Below are 12,143 nucleotides of genomic sequence, written 5' to 3'. Positions count from 1 at the left end.
GAAAGCTAAGCAACAAATGTAAGGAAAAATGGGTTAGAAATGGTACCCGAGTAAAGAAGTCGAGCGAAGAAATAACTAGAAGAAAGAGAAACTTGAAAATGAGGATGAATCATGAACAATGGACCCAAATAGAAAGGATATGTAGAAAAATTAGAGGTCACGAGAATTTATCAAAGAAGAATGGATTTGCGAAGAAATAGTGAGTATCAATTGGAAGAGGGAGCACAAATTATTTGAAAAGACAAGACAACCTTTATATAATGAAGCAAGATGAATGATTTAACAATGCAGAATAACAAAAAACAGGAATACTAAAAATCAACGGTCAGATTTCACCTCAAAAATATAACGATACTTGAGTGCACTCGAGCACTCTACGGGAAAGCGTCACGCCCTAACCTACAAACCTATGACCACGTGTGAAGAAAAATCCGTGAAACGTCTCAATGATGAGACTAACATTTAATGCAGTTGTTCATAAGTCTATTCCACTTATCAATACAAGATTCCGACTAAGGATACACGACCCAATTTATTGAAAAGCTTCTTTGTACATCACACAACAGCAAATTTTGAGGGCAATTGTTCTTGATTGGTCATAGGGTCAATACTGCGTACGTCCAATTGCCTTCCATCATATAAACCACCGTGTTAGCAATAAAAAGTTATGATTCTATTTATAATTCACTCGATCCCTTTTCATTCGTTCATTGACTTTAATGTTAGAGTGTTAACCTTGTAGGTCCATCCGGCACAACCGCATCGTAACCGTCTGCACCACCACATCAAGGACAACCATCAACAATCCTGATCCCCATCAAAAATAAATAAATTACATATCGAATAAAAACATTTTTCAAAGTTTCTATCATTCTATTAAACTGATATTTATTTATGCATGATGACATGATTTTATGTTGGAGTACAAATCTTGTTGCTTTCTTCTCTCTTCCCTACTTATGAACTTTGTTTTGCTAATTAATTTCATCCTCATAATATAACACTATAATCTATAAATATTCTTATGAACTTTATTTTGCTAATTAATTTCATCCTCATAATATAACACTATAATCTATAAATATTCTGATACATAATTCTCTTTTATATCTGATTGAATATGCTCCTTGGAAATGAATACAAAGAGGATTGAATCAAAAGATTTTTACATAAAACTTGAGCAAAATCATTTTGTGATTGAATATGAAAAATACATATTGGCTAGAATCAATTGAGAATTTTTCTCATCTTATAGGAATCAAGATATTGAATTTCTCCATCTTCTAGTACTCTTTCTGTTCTGTTCTACAGAAGCTAGATTATTACTCCGAGGCGAAATATCATGATCATGGTTTTGCACATTTGTCATCTTTGTTAGTTTGCTCAATTTCTTCCAACCACTACTCCAAGCTGAACTTTGCTTCTGCTTTAACATCTTATCAAATTGTTTCTGCAAATTTTCCATATCATTTTGAAGCTCCAAATACTTAGCTTTCACATTCTCCAGCTCAAATTTTAGTGTGTTGACATCTTTTTTAGCAGATGTCCATCCTTCTTGGAATGATTGCGGAGTCGCCTCGAGTAGCGTTTTTCGGTTTGTAACCATTGGTTGAGTAAAGGTTTCAACATCTTTCAAAGAAGGATTGGATAGTGCAGTACTTATCTTTACCTGTTCCGCGAATAGAACTTGCACAACTACTCTTAATGGGAGCCTTTCGTTTTGCGCCGCGTGCATGCACGCGTCAATTGAGAGTTTCTGACAATCCATTACACGACAGAGTCGTTTCCTTTCGTGCTCAGATAGTGTGGGATGTGCCTATTAGTTTACTTCACCGTTAAGAAATCCAACAACCGTAGAATCGAAATCAAAATGGAATAAAAGTTAAACTAAGATAATTACCTTGAGGTAGGAATCAATAGCTCTATAAAGTCCATCATCGCAGGTTCTGGCCGATTCAGGTAAAGCTTCAGCGAGTACTTGAAATTTCGTCAATGAAAGGTTTCGATCTCTTGAAACTTCTGTAAGATAGCTATCAACAAGTCTTGCTACTCTTGCTTTTGCATTAAGATTACTTCCTAAATGATTCTCAGAAATTGACTGTCTTTTTGGACTAGAACTTTCGGTTTGTTCTTGCACGAGAAAATGCTCGAGTAGCCTCAAAACAAGATCAACATCATACATCATTGTTTCGCCTTTATTATAACAAGGAATCAAAAGATCAGTAAGTGTAGCTTGTTCGAATTGCATTCCAACTCTTTTCTCCAATTCCGTAACCAACGCAGGTGCAACTTTTAACATGATTGCCATTCTCAGAAGCCTAAGAAGAAAAGTGCACGAAACCGTATCTTTCTGAGGAGGAATAATGCTTATGAGACTCTCAATGATCATTCTTTGTTCTTTTGCTTGAAGAGTTGAAGTTTCGTCTCTTGTTCCGCCCGATACAACCATATGAAGTCCACCACCGCCGCCTTTAATCCAGTTACTACCGCTACCACTACTACTACTACTATGACTATTACCGATACCGTAATTGCTCGTTTCGTCGAATGTGATTGTTGTTTCACTAACCAACCCTTGTAGCCATTTTGTTGCATAATGCATTATCGCAGCACCGATTAACTCAAATCTCATTCCCTTAACCTTAATAGCAGTAATGACTCTAACAAAATGATCAATCCTAAGAATCGAAACATCTTCAAACCACCAATCAGGAGGAACTAGTTGATTCCTACTCGGACTCGTCGCATCTTTCATCATATCATTATTATTACTACTGCTATTCCATCTCGAACTAGAAATTTTCGACGATGTTCTTCCCGTGTATGACCACCTTATCCCTTTTGGATTAGCACAAGCTTTCCAAGCTATCGACTCGCTGCATCTTCGAACAATTTGAAGATTCTCCGACCACGGCGAAAGCTTTTCGCAGCTTTTCAAAACTACTATAGAATCTCTCCATGACGATAAAACAACATAGCTAAGAAATGCTTCGGTTTTGAATATAAGATTCCCTTCTTCTAAATCTTCCGTCATTTCTAAATACTCCGCCGAACATCTTAGTCCCGAGATATTTCCGGCCGTTAAATCAACAGCAATTCCATAACAAAACTTAGCCGCAAGTTCAAATGCCTCAAATCCACCCGGAATATCATTCATAACTATCTTATTCACATCCGGTTCGCGCGATTCGTATATGATTCTACTCATCTTTCCACTTCGAGATATTAAAGGATACTTTCACAACAAAAACCACAAATCACACTCAACATATAGAAAATTTTAACAAGGACTAAACTCGAAAGATGGCCAAGTTTTGTACAGACTAAAAACATATTTAACCTAAAAATTAGGAAAAAGCATAGATTGAATGAATTGAAAGATACCTTGTGCAAGTGGAAATTAGCTTCTCCAATTTGAACAAGAAAATCACTTGGAATATCAGTTGCAACATACCTGCATTAAAAAAACACTAGATTTTTAGTAACATTTTCAAAGGATACTAAAGTGTTACTAATGAAGCAAAAATTAATTAACATACCAAGAGTTTCCTCTTTGAAGAAATCCTTGAGTCTTAACACTATGTTTATTTGAAGTGAGAATTCCATCTCCATATTTGTGTCTTGCAGCTGAATCACTCTCAGATTCCCACATGCTGAATGGAAAAAACCAGATTCACAAGATTCACAGAATGTATAAACTGTTGTAAAAGAAAAGTAGCTTTAACTTAGAATCAAAACCAAAAATAAAAGAGAGAGAACATGGAACAGTTGAAAATATTTTAAGTTATCTTAAAAAATTGTTTGTTTCTTTGAAGGTGTTACAGGCTGTGATGAAGTGGGAATAATGGTGAATGAAGTTTATGATTTGGATGAGATGATAGAAGTGTATGTATATAAGGACAATGGCTGTTTCTTAGTGTCTTTATGCTTCATTTTATTTTACATGTCTTTTCCTTTTCCTTTTCACTTTTTTTTCTATTAATTTTATTATGTTAAAAACATTCCTTTTTTGATTAATAAATTCATGTGAAGATTTAGTTGATGATCATATATAAAATATCTTTGGAAACGAATACTAAGTCATTTTCTTCACATTTCAAAATACATTATTACTTCCTCACACACATATATATCTAATTATATTAAATTTATTTCTACAATTTGCATTAAATATTCTTGCATATATTATATAATTCTTTTTCTTAAAAATAACTTATAAAATTATACAAAATAGTCTATAAAATTAATACTTCAACTAACTTTTTTAATTTCCATAATTTATTGTAAAAAGTTTTATATTTTACGATATTAAATTTTGAAGTTTTCTTCATGCAATTCTATTTTTATAATTTAATTAATTATTTATTTAAAATAAAGAGGAAAATTTTAAATATTATGAGATAATTCAATTGTAATGTGTTAATGAGCGGTTAATTTATGATTTAATTTATTACAGCAATATTTTTTATAATTTAATAATTTAAATTAATTATTGATAATTATAAACTAAAGTATTTAAAAAAATTAGAGTAAAGAAGAAAAGATATTTATTTATAGTAAAAAAAGAAGAGAAAACCAGAGTGTGGTGATGGGATGGGAGGGAAAATGGATGTGACTTGTGAGGCTATATGTTTTGTACTACTTGTATCAAAATTGACACTTCAATTTTTTATAACCCTTGAGATTATTATAAATAAATGTTCTAGTTTATTTGAGAATTACAAATCAATGTTTGATAGAAGAAAATTTTCAGCCTTTGTTACTCTTTTCAGGTCTCAAGTTTGAATATTGTCAAAAAAATAAAAGTTTGAATATTTTTTATTTAAAATATATTTCCTCCTTTCAAAATGGTTTTAACAAATTACATTTGTTTTAAAATAAATGTAATTTTCACTTAAAAATGATTGTTATTTTTTCAATTATATTATTTAATTACTAAATCTATACTTAATTTAATAAAAAATATAATATCTTATGACAATTTTTTTCAGATATGTACAAAAACTTTAAATAACAAATATTTTAAAACGGATAGTTTTATTGAATTTATGTGACGAAATAAATATAGGGACTAACGTGGAGTTTAATAAAATCTTATAAATTGTAGGTTAGAAATTTTTAAAGTTTGAATTCAACAAAAGCAAAATCGTACCAATTTGTCTCTTATTACGGCCCCCCTCAAACGAATTCATTTTGTGTTCCCTCAAACGAATCCATTTTTTTGTTTTGCTATGCACAAAATAAATCTGAACTACCACCAAAATATATACAAGCAATAATATCATAACGTGTATATCCTATCATTAATTTTAAGATACAACTTTTTAAATTGATTTCAATTATTATTAAAACTTGTCATAATTTGTGTGCTTATTTATTAAGATGCCACACAAAAATTCCAACAAATTTAAAGGTTCGTTTGGGAGGACAATTAGGAAAATACAAGGGAATGACTTCTTTAAATTTAAGAAACATTAAAATATTTATCAAAAAATGATTGTAATTATATCATTACATGATGATTATATATTATGATGTTCTTTCAAAAATAATAATTAAAATCTTAAGTATATAATAAGATATAGACATATCCTTCAAAATCATCTCTAAAACCCTTCTAACCAACAGACCCTCAATAAAAGGATCAATTAGTGACAACTTAAAACATTTATAAAATAAAGATTAAGAATGGATTGAGGGATAATGAACAATTATAATAAAAAATCGTATTAAAGAGATGAAAAACTTCAATTGATAATTTAGTTGAAATTGAAGAACAAAAGGTTCTATTTGAATAGTCAAGCAACACGGGATTAATTCGAATTTTCTGATTTTTCTTATTCCTTTCTCCTTTGAATGTTTAATATTTTGCACTGTAATGCCTTAAATATGCGATAGAAAGTTAAAGCTATCAAGCTCTATAAATTGTAACAGAGAACAAAAGGAGAAAAAAAAACATTTTCAACCACTTGTGCCTTTTTTTTTCTTGTTTATGTGAGCAAGAACTAACTAAATAATAAAGCTTTATGGAGAACAATAGAATCTTATATTGTGATTATTGAGAAAAAAATGACAACAGCATGTATTTTACATTTACTTAATTGTAAATTTAGAAACCATTACTTTATAATTGGTGCCCATTTTTGCTTTTGATCTCATGCTTCAAAGAGGTAAACGTGAAATTCCCCGATAATAGTGCTTCTTTATCTGCACATTTCAAATTCCATAACTTGTAAATTGCAAAGTGGAAAGAGCAGAAAAGTACATATTCATAAGATCTGCATAGTAATATATTTAATATGTTATATACAGAAACAGCTACTATTATTTACCTGTTAAAGTCATGCAACTTACTTCCCTTTGAGCATACCTGGCCAATGCCTACATAAAAGCTTGAATTTCAGTATCAATGTTGTTATAAGCATCACGTCAAAGAAAGAGAAGAAAAAACAAAGGTGGTGCCGATAGAGTTTTTCAACACAGTCAATATTGTTATTTTGGAAACAATTCTAGACAGAGAGGCAAATCAGCAGTGACAGCAATAATCACTATAAGCTCATGCAACAGAAAAATCCGAAAATCTCATGCAATGACAGCGATAACCACTATATGCTCCCTGGTTTGACAGGCAGAGAGACTCCAATATGTTAAGAATATATCAAAAGATATAAATTATAAACGATAATTCTTCAAGCAAAGCCAGAATGGTAAACAAAGAATCTCAACTGTCAATTGAATGAAGATAATTCTTCAAGCGAAGCCAGAATGGTAAACCGAGAATCTCAACTGTCAATTGAATGAAGTACACGACTGATGAATATGCTTATTGGCTAATAAATTGTACGACTTGAATTGGTCTCTCGGTTCAACATCTCGGTTTAGATAGACTTTTGAGGAAATGTCGCATTTTCAGAAGCTTACATTAGAGACGTCACACACAATATAATATATGTTCCACATATATAATGAATTTTTTAACATCACTTAGAAGGCATACCTGCACAGATTGCAATGCAGCTTTGTCTGGTGTTGAAGAACCATCATCAGAGAATATATTCCTGGAAAAAAACACAAGGATATATTTTTTCTTAGAATTTGAGTTGTGTTTAACTTAACCTCTACAAAACCGGTTTGTAAGATGACGGATGACTCCAACTTATAAACATATTTGCAAGTCATATCTCATCTGATGCAGGACTCTCAACATTTTTATTAGAATATAAGAAAATATCTTATACAATTATACTAATATCCTTGCAAAGATATTATATAAGAGCATATTAGTTTATTTTTCAAGACCAGTTTATAATCTTAAATTATCTAAGACTATCTCTTAGGAATTGATTTTATATTTCTGAATTATTATTATGATTTGTGTCCTGATTTCTCTATTTAATGATGACTAGGAGTCATGTATCCTGAGTTTATAATCTTAGAGATATTGTTTGTGTTGTGTTTATAAGGGGGGCAATCCTCACCTTACAAGCCGGTTTTGTAGGGATGAGTTAGACCCAACCTAAATTCTGAGATGGTATCAGAGTCTACCCTAGATCCATTGTTGGGCTTCCTGCATCATCCACGCTTCGGGCTCATTGAGGCCCAAGCGTGAAGGGGTGTGTTGGACTTTCCGCCATAATTGCGGTCCATCCCTAGTCGCCTTAATTGCGGCTCTTTGGCTTGCCTTCATTGCAGCCCCTAACACCTTCATTATGTTGGCTTTGAAGGGGTGGATTTAGTCTCACATTACTTAGAGATATGGCATGTGTTGTGTTTATAAATGGGGGTAATCCTCACCCTACAAGCCGGTTTTGTAGGGATGAGTTAGGCTCAACCCAAATTCTGAGAATAGGGGATAGTGTTTAGTTTTCTGTATAAGCTACAATCAAGTTATTATCCATAATTTTCAAGCTCTTAGTACTTCTCTAATCCTTTTTATCTAAAACCCATACTTTAATAACTTTGAATAAAGTAGAAAATTCATATGAAGTAATGCAATGGGACTGCTTCTTCACTCTATCAATATTCAAAACGGTGGCAAACAGGCGAATGATTGATCGGAAGTTTCCTACTTTCAATGGGTGCAAAAAGAATAGTGAAGAGGATAAGTTCATATCAAAACATACCTCCATATAATACTAGCGAAATCACCCGGTTTAGCTTCTGGCAGTATAGCAGCATCATAAGCAACAATGTTCCCATAAAAAATCTTCTCAAGCTCCTTCATCCACTTAATCAATAGTAGGTTAACCTGCATTTCAAATTAAATTACCATAATTCAACAAGAGAGGCCAATTATACATGTACTCAAACTATTTGGGAAAATTTGTAAGAAAAATAATTTATGGTAAAAATATTATATCTATATCTATTTGTAGAAGACAACTGACCCCAGCTTTGGAGACTCTAAGCTCCACATCGTGATTGTAAATTTCATAAAGGTATTGGCCAAATTCAACACCCTCACTTCCCTCTTGCTTAATGCGGCGCAAGTAAAACCACATGTGAAGTACGAGCAAAGAGAACGTTGTTTTGAATGTTTTCTCCAAGTTAAACACTGCAAACAGACAAAAAAGGTTTATAGAATGTTACAGACTATAACACCAGTATGACAAACACTAATCCACATCATACTCCTTCTACACCGAAATTGATTGACTTTGAATGATTTGCAAACATATAATTTTAGAAAATGGTATGTCTAGCCACCAGACAGGATGAGATTGCCAACGTGAAACTTTTTTCCAGTTGTCTTTACTTAAATGGCTAGAACTTAAGTAACAAAAGAGGAAATATGATATTGGTTAAATATAGTGTTGTTTAAATAAGATTTCTTTGATCATTAAGAATGAAATCATTAGAGAAAAAGTCAAGTAAACTCCTAATGTAGAAAAGAAATTGCGGTGTCAGCTTAAGTGATTTGGCCAGTAGCTTCGTTAAGAGGGGTAGACCAAATTAAAGAAAACCCAATAGGGCAATTGTTTATGGGAGAGACGGAGGGAAATTATTATCCATACCATTAAGATAGATTTGGATTTAAATGGTCTACCTTTGAACATGAGATAAAGAATAGAGGAAAGTGAAAGGAACATCTCTGTCCCACGTATATGTGGTGGAGGAGTTAATATTTAAACTTACATGCACATATTCACAAAATTTTATATATCTTCTACCAAATCAAATTCTGTTGTGGGGGAGGATAGTTACCTAAAATACCCCATAAGGGGAAACAAGTGGAATATTAGATAAAATAGCCGCAACCTATGTAGCACTGACACTTCTGAAAAGAGGCGTGTCCATGTCGGTGTCAGACACCTGCATCGACACTTGCTGATTACGTTTAATTTATTTATTTTTTCAAATTACTATCGGTATTGCCATGTCAGTGTCAAAGTCATTTTTGGGGTGTCTGTGCTTCATAGGCCACAACTCTCCGACTAAAATATCAAGATGCACAGACACACATAGGTCTGATGTTTGTACTTTAAGAGAAAGACAACCGCATCCTCTATAGTGTAGGTATGTTTTGGTCGTAGACATGTTCTACCATCAATAACTTATTTCCATGTTTGGTTCAAATTTCTATTAACTACTATAGCACTCGATTTCTAGGAGTGGCTCCCTACTATCTTTTTCTTCCATTTTCCTATTCATTCAATACAACAACAACAACAACCAAGTCTTAGCCTGCTAAGTCGGGTCGACTACATGGATTAACTATATGGAGATCTTTCTTAATGTTCTATCCAAGACCATGCCTTCGCCATAATGTTCTATCCAAATCATTTATCTCGAGATCTTTCTTAATAATTTCTCTTATAGTCTTTCTAGGTCTTTCTCTTCCTCTAGTTGTTTGATTTCTTTCTATCGGATCTACTCTCCTTACCACAGAATCTACAGTCCCTACTCATTCAATAACCATCTAATAACATAACTCTAATAACATAACTGCAGCCTAATAATATAACAACAATACTAATAAGAGGTCTAAGTAACAAATAATAGTAACTTATAAAAACAGTTTATAACTTGTACAAAAACAGAGTTCCATTTTATTTTATCTTTTGTTATAGAAATAACTTTTACACAATCACTTACATGATAAGTTGTTTATGCAAAAAGGGCCTATGAACATGTGTATAAATGCATATGTTTTGTAAATTGTAATGGCAAAAAGAAAACAGACCTTCATAAATAAGTGGTTTATCAACTTGAGAGACAATTCTCTTGTAAACAACATTAGCCCCTCGAATTGATTTGCTCTGCTTACTATAAAACAGCATGAGTTTGAGCATGAAACGCTTAACCCCCTGATAATCAGGTTCATCAATTCTTAGAGGCGAGTCACGGGGCAGTGCCAAAGAACAGGGTTTAGCCCAAAACATTTTGTCTAGGTTAACCTGCAAAGTTCCCAAAAAAAAATTATTCAATTTTTGGTTTTCGCTAGGTAGCACCGACACCTCCGAAAAAATGTATATCTAACACTTGTGATTGCATTTAATTTATTATTTTTTCAAATTATTACCAGCATCGAAATGTCAGGTAGATTCAAGTAATAAATGCGAGATTAAAATTAGAATTGCATACAATAGGTTCAACTTTGTCTTCTATGATTGGTGCAGCTGCAACCCTAGCGTAGGTTTGATGCATTGGAGCTCGAAGTTTGGAGAGTGGAATAATTGCTTTGGTCCATGTTCGAAACATTCTGATTCAATCACAATGAAAGGTTTTTGATTAATTGAAAGTAAGTGAGAACGATGATTGAATGAATAATAAAAATGAAACTGAAAGCAAAGAAAAGGAATTGGAGTTACTTTAGGAGTAATCAGAGTAGTGTAAGAATCACTTGGGGAAGTAGAAAAAGTGGTGCAGTTCTGAATTCTTGGTTCTTAGGTGAAGAACGGTGGACGAGGTGAGGAAGAAGGCGGCGCGGCGGAGGAGAGGAGAGGAGAGGAGACGTGATCTGCGACTGAGGAGAGATGGATGTGTGGCTGCCTGCGGGACAACGTCGCTCGCGTTCTTACATAAGCCCACCTTCAAGAGGTATCAAAACCCAAAACTAAACCTTTCTATTGCAATAAATTAAATTTTAGTTTCGTCAAAAATAAATAAATTACTAGAGACTAAACTCTATACTTTGGTTTCGTGAGTTAGTTCAATACTTTTATTTCTAATTTTTTCAAGAAAAAGGTACTTTTATTTTTATTGCCTTTTGCTTACATTATAATAAGGTTTTCTTTTACAAAAATCATTACAATGATATTAAAATAATTTTTAAATTAAGATACATTTGTATTATATTATTTAATTTGGATATTCTTATCATTCTTTCTTTCTTTATCTCTTTATTTATTTATATTTTAATATCATTTTCTCTCTTCATTACAAAAGAGTAACATAATCAAAAGAGAGATTAAAAGGCAAATAAAGAGTAAAATAAAAATCTCAAAAACCTTTATAAAGATCTAATCATTGGACATTATTTAGAAACTGGCAACATTAATAGTTGTGATAACCTCATATTGAAAATTGATCAAAGATATAAGCATTTTAAGTTGTGGACAATTGGAAAATGTATGTAGAAAAAATCATGAGGCGAATCTCTTAGGACAACCATGTTAGCCCGATTCTCTTCAGACCAAGACTCTAGGATGACCTCCCCCTCATGACCCGTTCTAAAGAGGTTTAGGTATTTCCTAAAAAAACCCATTTTTTCCTCTAAGATATGGTAAGTCTCGAAGTCCTTCACTCCTTGACACATGGATGCATTGGTTTCCATTGATAACTTTAGATTTTCTAAGAATGAACATGAAAAAGAAGGTTAAAGAAATTGAGGGAAAAATTATACCTCTTTACGAAGGAAGATGATGAATTTAAGACTGAAGAAGGTTTTAACGCAACTTGCTTAGCTAGAAAAGAAACCCTGATAAAAAATTGGTGGAAAATGAGTTGAGGTCATATCTTTATAAGACCAATAACTTATGTCGCATAGGTCATGATGGCCTCCCATAGGCACATCCAACAGTTGCAAAGTAATCTCCACACTTTTCTTTTTATGACACGTGTGAGGAACCAAAGGTCCTCAACGGACTTAGCTTTCCAAGACAGACTCATCATGAAAGACATTAAATGTAGCACATGTTTTT

At 32.7% G+C, this 12,143-nt stretch overlaps 2 protein-coding genes across 2 annotated transcripts; both read right to left on the bottom strand.

Moving 5' to 3' along the window:
• Positions 1-871: 871 nt before the first annotated feature.
• On the bottom strand, positions 872-3,897 carry LOC127084293 (root phototropism protein 3). The gene is made up of 4 exons (XM_051024714.1): positions 3,540-3,897; positions 3,385-3,454; positions 1,901-3,235; positions 872-1,816 (listed from the first exon to the last, which is right to left on the bottom strand). The coding sequence occupies exons 1-4, from the start codon at positions 3,650-3,652 to the stop codon at positions 1,259-1,261; spliced, it is 2,076 nt and encodes a 691-aa protein (XP_050880671.1). The 5' UTR covers positions 3,653-3,897; the 3' UTR covers positions 872-1,258.
• Positions 3,898-5,958: 2,061 nt separating this feature from the next.
• LOC127084303 (uncharacterized) lies at positions 5,959-11,131 on the bottom strand. Its single transcript, XM_051024725.1, has 8 exons — positions 10,812-11,131; positions 10,585-10,702; positions 10,184-10,397; positions 8,388-8,554; positions 8,124-8,248; positions 6,998-7,058; positions 6,333-6,381; positions 5,959-6,207 (listed from the first exon to the last, which is right to left on the bottom strand). Exons 2-8 carry the CDS (start codon positions 10,699-10,701, stop codon positions 6,125-6,127), a joined length of 816 nt encoding a protein of 271 aa, XP_050880682.1. The 5' UTR covers position 10,702; positions 10,812-11,131; the 3' UTR covers positions 5,959-6,124.
• Positions 11,132-12,143: the final 1,012 nt, after the last annotated feature.

This window comes from Lathyrus oleraceus, chromosome 1, assembly GCF_024323335.1.
Source record: "Lathyrus oleraceus cultivar Zhongwan6 chromosome 1, CAAS_Psat_ZW6_1.0, whole genome shotgun sequence".
NCBI lineage: Eukaryota > Viridiplantae > Streptophyta > Magnoliopsida > Fabales > Fabaceae > Lathyrus > Lathyrus oleraceus.
Note: the sequence above shows the minus strand (reverse complement) of the source record. Positions and strands in the feature narration are given on the sequence as shown.